Source organism: Phalacrocorax carbo, chromosome 3 (genome assembly GCF_963921805.1).
Source record: "Phalacrocorax carbo chromosome 3, bPhaCar2.1, whole genome shotgun sequence".
Classification (NCBI taxonomy): Eukaryota; Metazoa; Chordata; class Aves; order Suliformes; family Phalacrocoracidae; genus Phalacrocorax; species Phalacrocorax carbo.
In genome coordinates, this window is record NC_087515.1 from 109,356,023 (window position 1) to 109,371,956 (window position 15,934).

The following is a 15,934-nucleotide window of genomic DNA, read 5'->3' on the forward strand; positions in this document are numbered from 1 at the left end:
GGGGAACGGATACAAGTTGCTCTTGGGGAGATTCTGACTGGACACGAGAGGGAAATTTCTTCACAATGAGAACAGTCAACCATTGGAATAATGTCCCCAGGGAAGTGGTTTATTTGGCCACATTGGACACCTTCAAGAGTCGTCTGGACAGGGTGCTGGGCCATCTTGTCTAGACTGTGCTCTTCCTAGAAAGGTTGGACTAGATGATCCCTGAGGTCCCTTCCAACCTGTGATTCTGTGATTACTTGGTTTTGTCTCCAACCAAGAAATTAAATAAAGTTTACTCAAAAACATATAAAAAATTAACATGAGTCTTAAAGATCTCAGAAGCCTTAGCTGTGTAGAATAGTATTACAAGTCAATGTTTTTAAAATATGGAGATTTTTATGAAGTAGAAAAAAGAATTTGAATATACAACTGATACATACTCTTCATTTTTATATTTCATCCAAGGAGTATTTTTAGAAGTTGTTTTATTCAGAACATGAAAAATAGGTAGCCCACGAGGAAAGAGCTTTTTTCCTTCTCTCCACTTGATATTTCAACATTCTTTTTTTGAGAGGATTGGTCACTCAGTCTGAAGGTTAATGACTGGAGATATTAGTTGTACAGATACCTGCTCTTCCTGGTGTATTTCAAGATACGCCCAAAAAAGACATATTCTCTTTCAAGATTTGTGTGCTATTTAAGAGCAAACTAGATGTCCTCTGAAACAGGATCAAAATGAACCCCATGAGAATATAATACCTTCTTTAAAGTCTAGAACTTACCCAAGCAAAAAAACCACACACAAATCCCCACACCCAACCAAACCATACAATAAAACTCTGTGTTTTATAGAAGAGACAGTACCCATGGAATGGTGTAACAGACTCTTCAAAGAGATCTCTAGGAGGGAAAGGGGTACTGAAGGCTAAAGAATTTGCACTAGTGGTTACCTAAGAAGAATTATTCCCAACAGCTGTTACGCCCTTTTTCGTTAGTGTGCTCAGAGCTAAACAGACATTCATCTGGCAATAGTTCTAAGCTGGTGACACCTTGTAAACATCCTTCCCACTCAACTCATAATGGGGCAGGGTGGGGCGAACCAAAACAAGACTCTCACAGTACCAAGTGAACATTACAAAAACTAATGTGCTTTCCCAGGTTTTACAGAGAACAGATTAGCAGATGAAAAGCGTATATTTAGAAAGCAAAGGCAGTATCTGGGAACAGGCAAGGGCTTTACATCATTACAATACAGGTCATTCATGATGTGGTTTACATCCATCCCATAGCCAAAGGAAAAAATGCATTATATTTGTTGTATTGCTTTGCAAATTCTTGGTTTCAAGACTTCCTACACTAGACAAAATTACTTGTGTTTTAATGACGCAATCTACACTGTCTACACTCAACAGAAATTCAGAACTCCAGATAACCTACATCTGTCAGGACACTATTGATTTGCGATGTTATTTATATTAATACATTCCCACAATATACAAACAGGAAACTGTAGTCTCTTTCTCACTTCCATTAATGCTATTTATCTTCCATCCAGAGCAGAATAAACTGCAATCCCCAGCCAAAGGTAAGGAATCAAAAGGTACATCATACTTGAAAAGCTGTAGATTAGTTATGTTCTAGAAAATAAGTATGTACAGTTGACATGAACAGCTTTCTAGGTACTTAACTTGATGCGTTGATTTTCCAGGCACTTGCATTTTGTACATTTAAAATTAACCATTCCTATATATGAGACAGCTTCCTTATTTAATATTAAAAAACAAGGTTTGAGTCCTTTATGTGATGCCAAAATGTCAAAATTATTTGGAGCAAAACTCCACCTCTATTAATAAAATAAAGGTGCAAGATCAACCTTAAAAATGCAGCTAGAGAATTATCCTAAACTTGCTTCAGAATTTTAACTGAAGCATCTAGCAAACACAGCTGAGTAAGCAGGGGATCTTTTTTGTTTTTTCCTTGTTCGTCACCCCATCTGACTGTTCTTCATTTAAAAAGACAGTTCAGGAGGTAATCTGCCTATTTCATTGCAAACAGCTTTGCGTATTAAAATACATTAACAAACATAACAAAACAACTGCTCAGTGCAAATGTGTAGAACGTGGATATTACAATTGCAAAGAATAGAAAAATAGAGACTAAAGCCTGTTGGTCTCAAAATATTTTGCATGAGGTTCAGTATCATTGTCTTCACTTTGTAAAGAACAGTTTGCTGAAGATCACCATGTAAGCTCATGGCAAAATTAGAAAGCCTCAGCCCACACTAGATCTACAGGGCTCCCTATATACCTGCGTGTGTATATATATTCCTAAAGAGTACAGAAGCATAATATATTGCACAATGAAAAAGCTGAAAGCAGACAAAAATGGAGGATGAAAAATTATTATTTCAGCATTTCAGTTAACTATCAAAAATCGCATCCCTCCAAATTCACACGCAACGTACATGATTCCTCACACACCCCACTGGAACAGTGTTTACAAATGCTTGTAGTAACGCGTTATTCTCTGCCAAAAGAGTCAAAACCAAACTTCTGTTCTGCTTGTAACCAATGAGTTCTTGGTTTCTAGAGCAGTCAGCAATATTAAGAGTGAAATTTACAAAAATTAACATAAATTAATGTATTCATACTTCCTGTCTTCCACCTGTGCAGAAGCTCACCATTAGACTGCTAACATCTCCTAAAGGTTAGAACACACACAGAGAAAACGCAAAAAGCTGATTTTCATCTTTTACTTAACCCAGATTATTTTGTGTGCTTGACTTGATCCAGAGATCCCTTAACGTGAATCTTTTCACTGATCCAGTGTATTTTAGGACTGGTCCTCAGCATCACCATATCCATGCTACCAGTGAGCACACAGTGACCGCACCAATCAGATTCAAAGAGTGGATTCCACCCAAGACTTTGAGTAAAGAAGAATCAAGCAGGAATTGGAACTACTTACGTGAAAGGCCTGTATATAAAAATCCTAATCAGCAAAAAACCAGCATGTTAACCATTACAATGAAAAGACAAACTAGGAGCATCTGCATAAAACTTGGGAAATTTCATACTTCTCCTCTTGATGTTGGTCCTCTTGGTCACTCAGTTCGTCATCATCTACCATATGCCCAAATGGTTCAGAAGAAATTGATACCATATTAGACAGGATAACTCTGCTATCACTGCTTCCTGTAAGGATCAGCTGATCATGAGAATGATTGTATCTGACATTCCAGACCCTAAAAAATGAAAATCAGAAAGAAGAGGCTATTCTTGACAGGTAATGTTAAATGATTTTAAAAAAAACCAAAAACCAACACAAAACAAAACAAAACAAAAAACAGCACTAAAAATTGATCTTTGACTTAAATATTGTAAGTGCGCATATAAGTGACATGCCTCATTCCAAAGACAGGTTTTTTGCCATCTTCATTTGGCTTTTAAGCTTCCATGTCTCCTGTTTCCTATGAGGTGTCTTTAAAATTCAACAAATAAGTGGAAAAAAAAAATCCCCAAAACAAAGCACACCATTGAGTGGTATCATTCCTTGAGGGTACATGACAATTCATTGTTCAGTAAGTCAGAAAAATATTTAAGGTCTAAATATAAGAATTTCCCCAAAGCAAAATACGGATTAGAAATAACCTGTTAAACAAAAATCTCACAACATTCTTATAGTAAAGTTTAAAATAGACCCTAAAACTAAAGTAGGATTTTACTTCTCTTCAATTTTTATATCACACATCAAGTTAATAAGAAATGTCTTATGGTTCTTGTTTTATTCTTTTTCTTTTAATCTTCTGGAAAGAAGTATAAATGCTGTTTCTGTTAATTCACATCTTCATTCCCCTCAAAATAGCTTCAGGGTCCAGATTTATTTTGCAGGAATTACTCCAACCCAGATTTTATAAAATATGAACTGCTCATCTTTTCTTAACCACTGAAGTCTGCAAATGTCCGACAAGATTCTCTCCTTGCTCCAGCCACAGGCCAGAATGGTAGATACGGGCTCTAAATATTATCACAGAAAATAAAATGACTCACTTGCGTATTTTGGCTTAAGGGCTGCAAAGAGCATGAAAAAAGTAGGGCTGAATTATTGAGCATTTCCACCACTTGACAACAGAAGGATAGATGGCAGCTGTTGTAACCAAAACAGCTCAGGGACTTTGTGCACATCAGGTGCAGCAGATCAGGCTCAATTTGGGAAGGCATGCCCATGTCCCAGCTGGCCCCTTCAAGCCATGTTCTGTGCTGCACTTCTCAAAGGTGTACCCTATCTCCCAACAATGTTAAAAACAGTTTCTTGCCAATTAGAGTAACGTTGTCTAAACTCTTAATTTGCAATCACACAAGGAACATTCACATGTTGAAACCTTTCCTCCGTGCAGAAAAATGATTATTCACAATAGCACATAGTTATTTCGCATTGTTCCAAAACAGTAAAATAATTAGCTGAATAAATTACATAAGCCATCCACCCACAAAACAGCATGCAGATAATTTGTTCTACCAGTGGGAATGCTCCTCTAGCGTCTTCACTGGTTCAGTGACATTTCTTGTGTCCCAGAATTTCACCTTGCAGTCATCTCCACAGCTAGCCAGGTAGTACTGTTTATTGGGATTAAAGTCTAGGTCTCGTACCAGCTGTCCATGTGCGTTTTCTATGCAATATATCTGTCTGTAAAACACATTAAAAAAATTAAATGGTCTATAAAAAGCTAACTACATTCCACTGACAGGAACCTGTTTCCCTGGAAACTTGCATAATACCCTTAGTACCCACAGACCTAGAGTTCCCATTGCTAGTGCACAGTTTAGGGAAATCCCAGCTGTTAACAACAGTGACTTGTATAGATTTCTCAGCTTGCACTGAAGCTTTGCTCTTTCCTTGTTTGAGTTACGATCATCTGGAGCTAAATGGAAACAGTAGTTCCAGAGGATTCTAGCACAGCTCTCTAAAAACTGTCATGAAATGTCTGCTACTAAACCACAATATTTTCAGCTAAGAGCTTCTCCACCCCTGAGTAATTATACCAAATTGGTATTTATGACATCTAGTTCTCCCTATACGAAAAGCTGAGATGCAAGGGAGGCAATAGATATGAACAGCAGCTTTTTATTATTTTCTGTTTTGAGCTTACCTTCTTGACCTCTGGCATTTATCATTAATTTACCTGTGGTCCTTAAACTACTCAGTTACACTCATACTCATGTGGACCACCTCAGAAAACTTTTGTAGTACTGCTAACAAGCTAGCATTCTTATTCAAAACATCATGTTCCATCAGTTTGTCTGTACCTCGCCTTTTAAACATTGGGCTGTTTTTTTGTTTGTTTCTGTTATTGTATTACCAGTTCTATGGAAAGGCTGCAGCTGTTCCCATGACCATTCTCAAAGCTACCATCTACCAAAGCTCTGCTTAAATGTAAGTCTCCTACAATCTTCACTAGAATCTGTCAACACTTTGTGATTTTTCTGTTTTTAAATGAAATATGTTTCTCTTCAGAAAACATTGACTGCCCCAAACTTTGTATTTCCTGTCCTGTATACATGTTCTCCTTTGTAGACCAGATAGAAAAGTGTCTTGCTTTTAATACCTAGCTACTAATACAAAGCAAAGTAGCTCCACAGGAGAGTACACATACCAGGCCTATACTAAGCCCTATCCTGACAGCTATGGCAGTCACTCGGGATAGAGGATATCACCTAGATATCAAACTTCAACACTGCTCAGAGTTTGAGAGGTTAAGGATATCACTCAAGTATGCCTTTCTGCCAGGCATTCTGGGAACCAAATTCAGCATTTCCTCTTAATTTCTTGAAACATCCTTATGGGAAAATTTTTAATTTTCAAGCATGCCTGCAGCAATACACTTATTGCCTCCTTTATTGCACCTTTCACTTATTTCTTGCACTTCTTGCACTGTTCATGGAGATGTAGGGGCTTAAAAAGAAATACCACTGTCCACTGTATATTCAGTAGTGCTTACCATGAAAGCCTTTAGGCCAGCTTAACTATTATTCTGACCACTTGATCCCTTTCCTTCCCAAGTATGCTTTTCTTCCATTCTATCATCCTACCTACAGCAATAACACCTACGTTGGATTTCCCACCTACATCATAAAATTAAGGCCAGACGACATGAAAATTTTCTCCAGCTACTGGCATCACCCTCTCGTGCTCTTTTTCTTCCATATTTTTAGAACTTATTCTTGGGAGTCTTGAATTCTCCTGATACAATTCTCTCTTTAACTCCATTCAGCCTAGTGTCTGCCTCTTCTGCTTCACAAGCTCTTCTCTGATTAAGATTGCTTCCCAGTCCATTCTAGGATTCTTCCCACTAACCTCTTTCCCTCCCACCTTCTTTGTTTGCTGTGTCCAAAATCATTCACTTGATCTTAAAAGCTATCATAACCACAGTCCATGGAACTAATTATTCTAGCTACTTCTTTAGTATCTCTCCTCTCTTATTCTTTGCTGGTATAGCAGTTTTCTGTCCTTGATTTCCACTACACACCCCCCTCATTTTTTGCTTCTTACACTGCCACAGTTTACACTGTTCTAACTTTAAGCTCCAACCTTTAAGTCATTATCAAATATTCACATAATTCTAGACATGTTACAGTGCAGATGAGACTTATTCTTGCACATATATTTCAAGTACACTGCAAACAGCTCTTTGGCATAGCCCAGTACTTGTAAACTGGTACAAGGGCTGTCTAATCTGAGCTTCACTTAAAGTAATTCAAATTGTGGGGTTTGCTTTTGTTAACCAAGCTACCCTTTCATTGAGTATCTTTTTAATACCTGGACTATCTATCTTTCACAAAAGTTACTCACTTAATACAAGATAGCCATACTTTTTCTAACAAGATAGAGCATGAAGCAGACTTAACATTTTCTATTTACTATTTCTATTTACACATTTTCCATGTACATTTGTTATTTAGAAACACAGGCTTTAATCTTAAAGTCTGCATGCTAAGAATAGGATGATTACAAAAACATCTCAAAAAAGCGACTTAAAAAAACCCTAACAACACAAAAAACAACAAACCACCTTTTTCCTTTGACCTTTCTTTCCTCTCCTATGTTTCATTTAAGAGCCTTCATAAATGAAACTATACACATATATATATGAAGGCAGATTTTTATATATCCTTTTACAGGGCAAAGAACAGGTCTTTCAAACCTAGTGACAACCCTACAGAAAGTGACCTAATTATTATATTTGTATTTTTAGCTTTTGTTTATTAAATTAACAATTTTGGCAAAAACACATAAGGCTGGCAAAGATGGGGATTTATTGCTACACCCCTGAGCTGGCAGGAACCACAGAACTAAATTTAAAGCCATCCCCCTTTAAGGCAACAAAAGTTATTACAAGACATCAGTCTTCTTGGTTTAGTGATAAATTACTATGTGCTAAGGGGATAAAGCGTATCTTAAAAAAGCTTGCACAGGCTTTAGTAGTCATGGCAACAGATGTGCACAACATCACTCCTTTTCTTATCAAAATCACAACTGAGCGGGGGGAAAACACCTTATTAGGTTTATTGAAAGCCTTAATTGATTAGGTTATGATTTTGATAGATTCAGTAGTTTCATATAACTAGCATGCTACAATCTTTAATATAGTTGTCATGGTTTTAGCTGGTTTTAGTATACTATTTGTTAAAATCAGCAAAGAGTGAACTTAACCTGTGAATTTCCTTCAGAGATTAAAATTACCTTTAAATAGTATGCTATGAAGACACTTTGTAGTATAGACAGGACTGATGTTAAATCACTTCCAGGTTGAATTACCAAACAACTTCATTCAAGTAATGGCTTGATTTGTTGATTGAACAAGTCATCTTGAGACTAGTACATAGTTCAGTAAAACTCAATATACAAGTTAGAATTGAAGCTGAGGGGGGGAAAAACCCAGGAGAAACCCCTTTAGTAAATTGTGACTGTATCAGCTACACAAGCCCAACCATTCCTTTCATAAGCGATAGCTTTGCCACATTCCTAATCTTCAAAAAAAAAAAAAAAAAGTTAGGAGCAATGAAAAATCCATCTCCAAAGGAGATTGCCTTTTTTAGATAACAAGACTGCAATTTCTCATTACCTCATGCTTCGTGTATCCCATCCTCGAACAGTGGTATCATTCGCTGTTGCAATTTGTGTACAATTGTGGTGTGGACTCCATCTTCCAGAAGTAAATTTTAATTGTCCTTTTCCTTCCAAGGCTGCAGAACTAGAGAGCTAAAATAATGAAACAAAGCTGGCAATGTTTCTAAATGTAAAGCAAAAGTGAAATTAGTTCCACTGAAGACAAAAACTGCACAATAGGCTATTGTTCCAAGTATAACAGACTACCAAATCCTAGGATAAAAACCAGAAAAAATTAAAAGCTAGAGCTGATTTTTATCTCACAAAGTAATTTTTACAAAGGCTTATGCAGTGTAATGGATTCAGAAATATCAAAAAAAATTGTACTACTTTATAAACTAAAATATAAAGTTTCAGATCATTTGCTGAAGCAGTAGGTGGAGAATAAGGGCACATTGCACTGATTTGTAGCTGGCTTAAACACACACACCCATTTAGTTTCATGAACAGTCTTACAAGACTGTTTTTTCCATGTCAAAATGCCAAATTTTATCTGTAAGAACAGAATTATAGTGTCAAAGACTCTTCAATAAATGTATGATAGCTTTTAAAAATATAAAAAGAAACAAAATCAAGGCCCAGGTGCCCATGCCGTCACATCTATGCCTATTAAAATAATAGCAGGTACTAGATCAGTAATCTACAATCTGCGAGAATTAAAGGCTTCTGTTCCAAAACGAGGCTTGCACGTCCTTGAGCAGACAGCTCTGCACCTCCATAGTTAATGAAAAGAAGACATAAAGTAATCAACTTTCTCTTTGAAGTTGTACAGCAAGTTATTCTCCAATTCCATGTGAACATGGGGAAAGATGAAGCTGCAGACACTGCAAATTACTTTTACTTCTAATCACTTACTGAAACGGATTGTTTAATATCTAAAGGGGCAGGGGGGGCAAAACACTTGCATTTTAATCAGATAGAAAATTTATACAAATTTCAAGTGGCTAGGCAGACAGCAGACTTATTTGGTCATTTTGCACACCATGTTCATATTTCAAAATGTTTCATTAAGATGGATTTCACAAAAGCAGATTACTGCACTGGATCTTGTTGGATCACTTTTCTCCTTTACCTAAATCCTACCATATCATGAAGTATTCTACTAAATAGAAGATTTCTCAACAGAAATATTACACTTTGATGGATGAAAAAGACTAAAACATACATACTTCTTACATGAACTTTAACTGACATCAATAGAAAAATACGCTGTCAATACAAGACTGCTTAAATCTTTTTGTATATGACACCAATGTCTATTTCTGTATTTTGCTAAATTTGACTGTTATAGGTCCACAAAGAGCATCAAGAGCATCCTATTTATTTAGCACTCAGGTTAACAATCTAGAAATTACAACTCTTCCATCACTGAAGTCTATGCTACATAAGATGTGTTCTCTTTGTTGTCTCCCAAAAATTTTTCAATTTTTTTTTTTCCTAAAGAATGTAGAATTCCCAGCATGCAAGGTTATATATTGCTTATGTGCCAAGTGATAGAATACTGTGGCCAAACCTACTCCTCAAGCACAAATACTGCCTGAAAGCCTTTCTACATTAATATAAAGAAAAATACTGCATAAGACACTCGATGCAGGATAATAAACTGCACTGTTTATGTTTTGACACATAGTAGATTCCAGGCACGAGACAATATACAGAGCTTGAGTGGGTCATTTCAAAAATTAAAAATTAAAGGTTCTTTAGTAAGCAGTCTTGGCCAAACAAAGCTCAGAGTGGGGGGAAAGAACAGAAGCAAATATTAACACTGACAATAGGAGAGTACCAACCAAGAGTATCTCTTATCAGGTATTTCCAAAATCTGTTCTCAAGACAGATGGCATCACGTATCAAAAATAAGACTAAGGGCAGGTCTCTGTCAGCATTCCCGCCATTTTTTAAGCCTTTATTTCAACTTTTATCACGTAAACTATTATAAAAAGATAACATTCTTTTCTTTTCAGCCAAAAGTTTAGGGGTGAGGCCAGCACATGCATCCTGCACTATTTCTTAGCAACACATATGAAAAAAATCACATACATGTTAGGTTGGCCAAGTCATTCTTGCCTTCCCAAGCAATTCTTAAGTACTTGCAGGAATTAAATTACATATTTCCTCATATGGATGTCCAACTATGTATAGAGCCAAGTTCCCAATGAACTCATGGTAGACTTCTGTTAACAAAATGAAATCCCAGAAGTTACTGAATAAGTTTTTGTTCAATGTTCTTCTGCACGTCTTCTATGAGCCTGAAAGGAACTACATGGATTTCCAGAAGAGCTAAGACGTAAGGGAGGGAAATGTTCATACATAAGAAGGAAGCCTTACGTAACAGAAGGAAGTCTGCAAGTCTCCTTCCTGGAAATCCAAGAAGCGAGCTTAAATGAAAGAAAGCTAGTAGTTCAGAATCATAAATGCAGGTTCAAAAAACCTTAGTTTAGTTTTAAATCATACCTAAGTAAAAGTACAGGTAGGCAAGCTTTCTTTTTATCCTGAACTCTTCCCTCCACTACTTTAAAGGCAAAAAACTTGACTACAGAAGAAAAGGAAAATACAACAAAGTAATATTTTAAGACATTGATCTCATGTGAGGATTTGGATTTGTGCTACCCAGGAGATGAAGACATGCAGTTCTGAGGGCCTCACTGGATACTGAAGGAAAACCATTCATGGCAATATTTTATAAACACATAATGTGACTTAACAGCAAAAAATAATAAAATAAAAGGGAGTAAGATCCAGTATCTACTTTATACAACAGAATTACCTGTTGTTCTTGCATTGCGCAAAGATCACACGTTGCCATTTTTCTAAAGTCTGGACAAATTGAAATCTTGAACAATATAAAATGGTTATCAGAATATGGATGATTTAACACTGTTCATAAGTGCTTAAGTGGATCAGTACCTAAAGCTGGTGACATAATAATAACAACAATAGTGTAATATCGTACTGCCCTTTTATAATTGTGCATGAGAGCACATGATTTGAAATCAAAATAAAAGGTTCTGAAAGAAACTATGGAATTCAATATGATGGTAATAGAACTGTATATGTTATCCTCAGTGAAGGAAGGGGTTTTACAAAAGCAAAGTATCTGAATATGAAAAGCCTATCCTAGCTTTGAAGGACTGATTTTTGTGTATTCAAATGAAAATATCAATTACTCCAATGCATTTTTATCAAAACATCAGTAAGGACTGAGATGCCTCTTTTTCTGCTTCAAATTTTGATCTCATAAGGACTGATTTGGAAAGAGGAATGGCTAGGCAGTATCCTTTAAAGAAAGCCCCAAACCCAACATATATTAACCTCTAGAGGGTACAGAAATTATCTGGAAAAATCGCAAGCAGCATGGAGACAGTGAACCAATTGTTCATGCTCTCTTCCAAAAACAGAGCTATGGGCCACTGAATGAAGCCTGTAGAAGTCAGATTCAACAGTAATAAAAGAAAGTGGTTCTCTACCCAATGGACTCCTTCACAAGACACTTGCATGCATAAAGCTTACTTACGTCCAAGAACAGAATAGGAAAGTACTTGGGAAAAAGATCTATTGAGGGTTACACTAAGTAGATGAACCCAACCAGGCTCAGAAAAATCCTTGGACTGAAAAGAGTAGAAGTCTGTCTGAGTGTTAAGGGCAAGTTATCCAATACATTTGCTCCACTGAACTTTTCCTTGGAGTCTGCTACAGCCACTGTTTCAAGCAGAACACTGGGGCTGGCTGGACTCGGGTATGGATGAGCGTAACCATTCCTAGATGATCCCAGAGGTCTTTTCCAAGCTTCATAATTCTATGATTCTTTGATTCTTAGAACTGAGAAGCATGAAGTAGACGAAGGGCAGAATTTATCAACTTTTCTTCTGAAGGGTGGCTGAGGGGACTGTAATTTTCTTCTCTCACAACATACTATGAAAAATAATGTGAGAGGACCAGTTCTAAAGTTCTAAAAATTTCTGGATGAATGGTAAACTGGAAACATGTAGTTCTGTTCCCTCACTACATTATCTTCATCTAATAAATAAGTTTTTATATGCACAACTCGGGTTTGTTTTTTTTGTTGTTGTTAGGTAGAATGACTAAAAATTAATAATTAATGTCATGCATTTGGAAGGTCAGTTGTTTCCCTCAGACTTTGACACAAGCCATTAGAAAACATCTCCAAGAAGAAAATATTTAGAAAATAGAAAATGTTCTAATGCCCTAATTTGATTGAGAAATTAATTCTTTCTGGATTAAAAAAATACCAAATTAAAATAAATGCTATATTTCTTAGTATGTATAAATGGTTACCAGTAACATTAAGCAATGTTCTTATAAGAAAATAAAGGCTAGCATAAAAATGTTAGAAATACCAAGTTTTCTTTTCTGTTAAGCAATCCACTTGGTAGAGTGTGTAATATTAGCACACAGATTAGTATCTTAGTTTCAGAATTTTCTCATTTAAAAAATAGGATTATCAGTCATTATATCAGTAAAGCAGAAGATGCAAATTTCTACATAAAGGCTTAACAACTGCAGCAATCTACTAAATATTTATCAATAAATTGATATCCTGCATTTTCTTTAAGGAAATGGCTTTGTTTTCCTTTCATGACAAAAACGGCTGTTACAATCTGAAGTAAAATATATTGGGGTTTTTTTTAAACACTTAGAAAGTATTTGAAAGATAAAAAACTCAGAAATCTTTTACCTGATAAATGAGAAAACATGCCTTTTGATTTCTGAATGCCTTTTTTTTTAAAATAAATGTTTAAAACTTTACTTTTCTTATCCCTCCCACGGCAGCTGTGCTTTAAACAGAATAAATCACACACACACACACACAAAAAAAAACAAACACAAAAAGGTGAACGCTAAGGAACCCTCACATCTTAGGTCGCAAGACTAAAAATCTGATGGATGTTCAAGTGTGTTCTAGACAAGACCACTAAAGAAGCCATTATTCCATTTATGAAATATTCATAGGCTTATGCTGCACATGCTTATTTGATCTTGACTGCCTCCTCTGTCAAGACGGGGTAGCGAAGACACCTTAACCAATTAAGTCCATAAATATTTAGAATTTCTAAAGTGTCTCAACTGAAAGAAGTTAACTCATGACAGTGATTGTGTGTGATTTAGCTCAATGAGTTTAGCAAAGTTATTTTTTTGCTTTTTAACCACACCCTCATCAGCTGGCAATGGACCACAATTCTGCGCATGCTGGAGGTTGTGGGGAGATCTCAAGACAGCCTCAAGGAGATGTTCTTGTAATAAACCACAGTAACAAAGCCATTGAAAGACTATTCTGAGATCCACATTAAGAAAGGATGAGAGTTGTTCTGGCTTGTTGTTGCAGAAACAGAAATATTGATGAGGACTTTAAATTCACTGAGTTCCATTCCTCCCATTGCAGGCAAGCATGCCACATAGCCCTTCCATCACTGTTCTTTTCTCCTGAACTATCTTACAGTCATTTGCCTTTTCAAACATCACACTGGCAGCTCACATTCACTCTCAGAAGAGCTAAGTAACAGAATGTACATATATTTTAAGTGCTGAGTTTCTACCTCACAGCAGGACAATATTTTTATTCCTTAAATACAAGTTTTCTGCTTTATTCCACAAAAATTACACCAAACATCAAGAGCAGCTAGATCGTCTTGTGAAAGATATTGTTACTCCTATGTACTGTTGATGTGTTGCAAGTTTCTGCCATCAGCAATTTTAATCATTTCACTCCTACTTCTATGCTATCGTTAAAGAGACCATTAAACAAAACTGATCCCAATGCCAAGTCTTTAAAAACTGGTCTTCTATCGTCGTTCTGATCCAGTAATTTCTCTTTCATTTTTCTTTGGGTTTTTTTTTCCTCCTTTAATTAATCTATGTTTAGTCTAGTTACAGTAATTATAGGGCACTCTACGAAGTTCTCCACTAAAATCCAAAATCTATTTTCTGCCTTGAAGAACAGCAGCCATCTTGCCAAGAAAGCATCTCGTGATACTCTTAACGTCCTCCTATATTTGGATACTTTTTTTTTTTTAATCTAGATAGACTGTGAAATCTTCCCCACAAGATCTTCCTTCTTGCCTAGAATGCCACTGCAAGATATTTTCTGTTGTTCTGAATTAAGATCACCTATACATTAAATGCTACTGAAGAATCCAGAAGGCACAAGAACTCTAAAAGGAATCTAGTTAATCATTTGGATAACTGGATTAAATAAAACCATAAAAGTTACGGAAGTTACCAAAACCACACCTCTATCCCTCCCCTTTGTGAAAACGTAAGGCAAGCAGAAAAATATCTATACTTTAACATTTCCATTTCATTCTGTTGCGCTCATCTGCCATTCCAAACATACTGCATTTACCCAAGGAAGAGTTCTAGTGATTTGGTGCCATCTGACCTAAAGTCTGTATACAGAAATAATAACTGTCGTCTTTTCAGCAGAATCTGCCCAGACCTTGTGGATTGGTTGGGCTTCTCTTGGGTTCAGCTAATGATTATAAATTGCAAAGGACAGCTAATTTAATTGCAAAAGGTAATGATGCAGCGAGCATAAGATTAGTTTCACCCCAGAAGGTAATGTCCGCAAAACAATAATAAAGGGAGTGATCAAAAGGACAGGAGAAGCTTGTCTTAATGCAAATACAGGCAAATATTCCTATATTGAATACTGTAATAAAGAAACAAGTTTGCAAAAAACATTGAAGGGGGGAGAGGGAGGAACACACACACACAAAAAAACCCCCAAAACCCCACAAAACTGTATAGTAAGTCATGGTTAGTGAATGTTTCCTAATTCAGAGAAAGAACACACCAGTAATGTTACTACAATGACACTGTGAAAAATATCAGGAACCCTAAAATTCTTCAGGGTAATTCTAATTAAACAATGCAACTTTTAACTCCCAGGCAGATAGAGGAGGTGCACCCAGTAAGAAAGACTGAAGTTTTGATCACTGTAGGCAAGCAGAAATTGTGGCCTATGCAAAATTTTAAAGACACATATATCTTCAGTTTTTCACCAATACACCACTTGAGTTTTAGATTAACTTTTTCACAAGCATGAAAATTCCATGAAGAGTAGCATTGGGTTTACCTCTTGCTATTAAAATTAATATTGCCTATAATACATACTTACCCAAAAAGGAAGCAACTGAAATGTGTTCTTAAAACAGGAAGACCAGTGCTGCAGCAGTGCAATGAATACCTCCTTACATCTATTACCTGATACAAATACAGTGGACCAGATCTTACTTTTAGTTAATGATGATGTCATTCAACTTGAATACCATCATGTTTTTGACAAAGAGGGAAAAAATTCAAACACACTGACATATTTGTTACCTTAATCCTAGGCTATTGCTTTATTCAGTTAAAATAATGCACACACATACATATACATGGTTATTTCACTTATAAGTCTATAACAGCAGGAATATTTTATAGACTTTCCCCTCAACCGTCCCTACAGAATATATAAGTTTACCAGCTACTTACTGCTTTGTCACTGTCTGCTAGAACCAAACAACATGTTAGGTGATTAGACATCAGGTGGCTAAGACATGCCAAAAATGGACATCCTTTTATCCTAATGAATATTAAACACAATGTTTCTTATCATTTAAATAATCTTCCTGTGTATCTACATATAAAGCAAATGTGGAGTTCCTGGCAAGAATTTCCACACAGCACGAACTGATGCCTTGTATAATTAGCTATAACCACCAAAGGACTTGTGAACAGTTTCAATGAAATCTTCCTTTTTCTGTTTTTTTAAACACATGCC

At 36.1% G+C, this 15,934-nt stretch overlaps 1 protein-coding gene across 4 annotated transcripts in view; it reads right to left on the reverse strand.

Annotated features, from left to right (window-relative positions):
* EIPR1 (EARP complex and GARP complex interacting protein 1) overlaps positions 1-15,934 on the reverse strand; it is a 147,931-nt gene that overhangs the window by 65,126 nt on the left and 66,871 nt on the right. For all 4 annotated transcript variants that reach the window (XR_010372336.1, XM_064447985.1, XM_064447986.1 and 1 more), the window contains exons 6-8: positions 8,111-8,247; positions 4,507-4,674; positions 3,065-3,232 (exon numbers count right to left, since the gene is read on the reverse strand). Coding sequence is in view for 3 of the 4 variants with exons in the window: in XM_064447985.1 (XP_064304055.1) it covers positions 3,065-3,232; positions 4,507-4,674; positions 8,111-8,247 (473 nt within the window). In the remaining variant the exon portion in view is untranslated. The remainder of the gene's footprint in view (positions 1-3,064; positions 3,233-4,506; positions 4,675-8,110; positions 8,248-15,934) is intronic.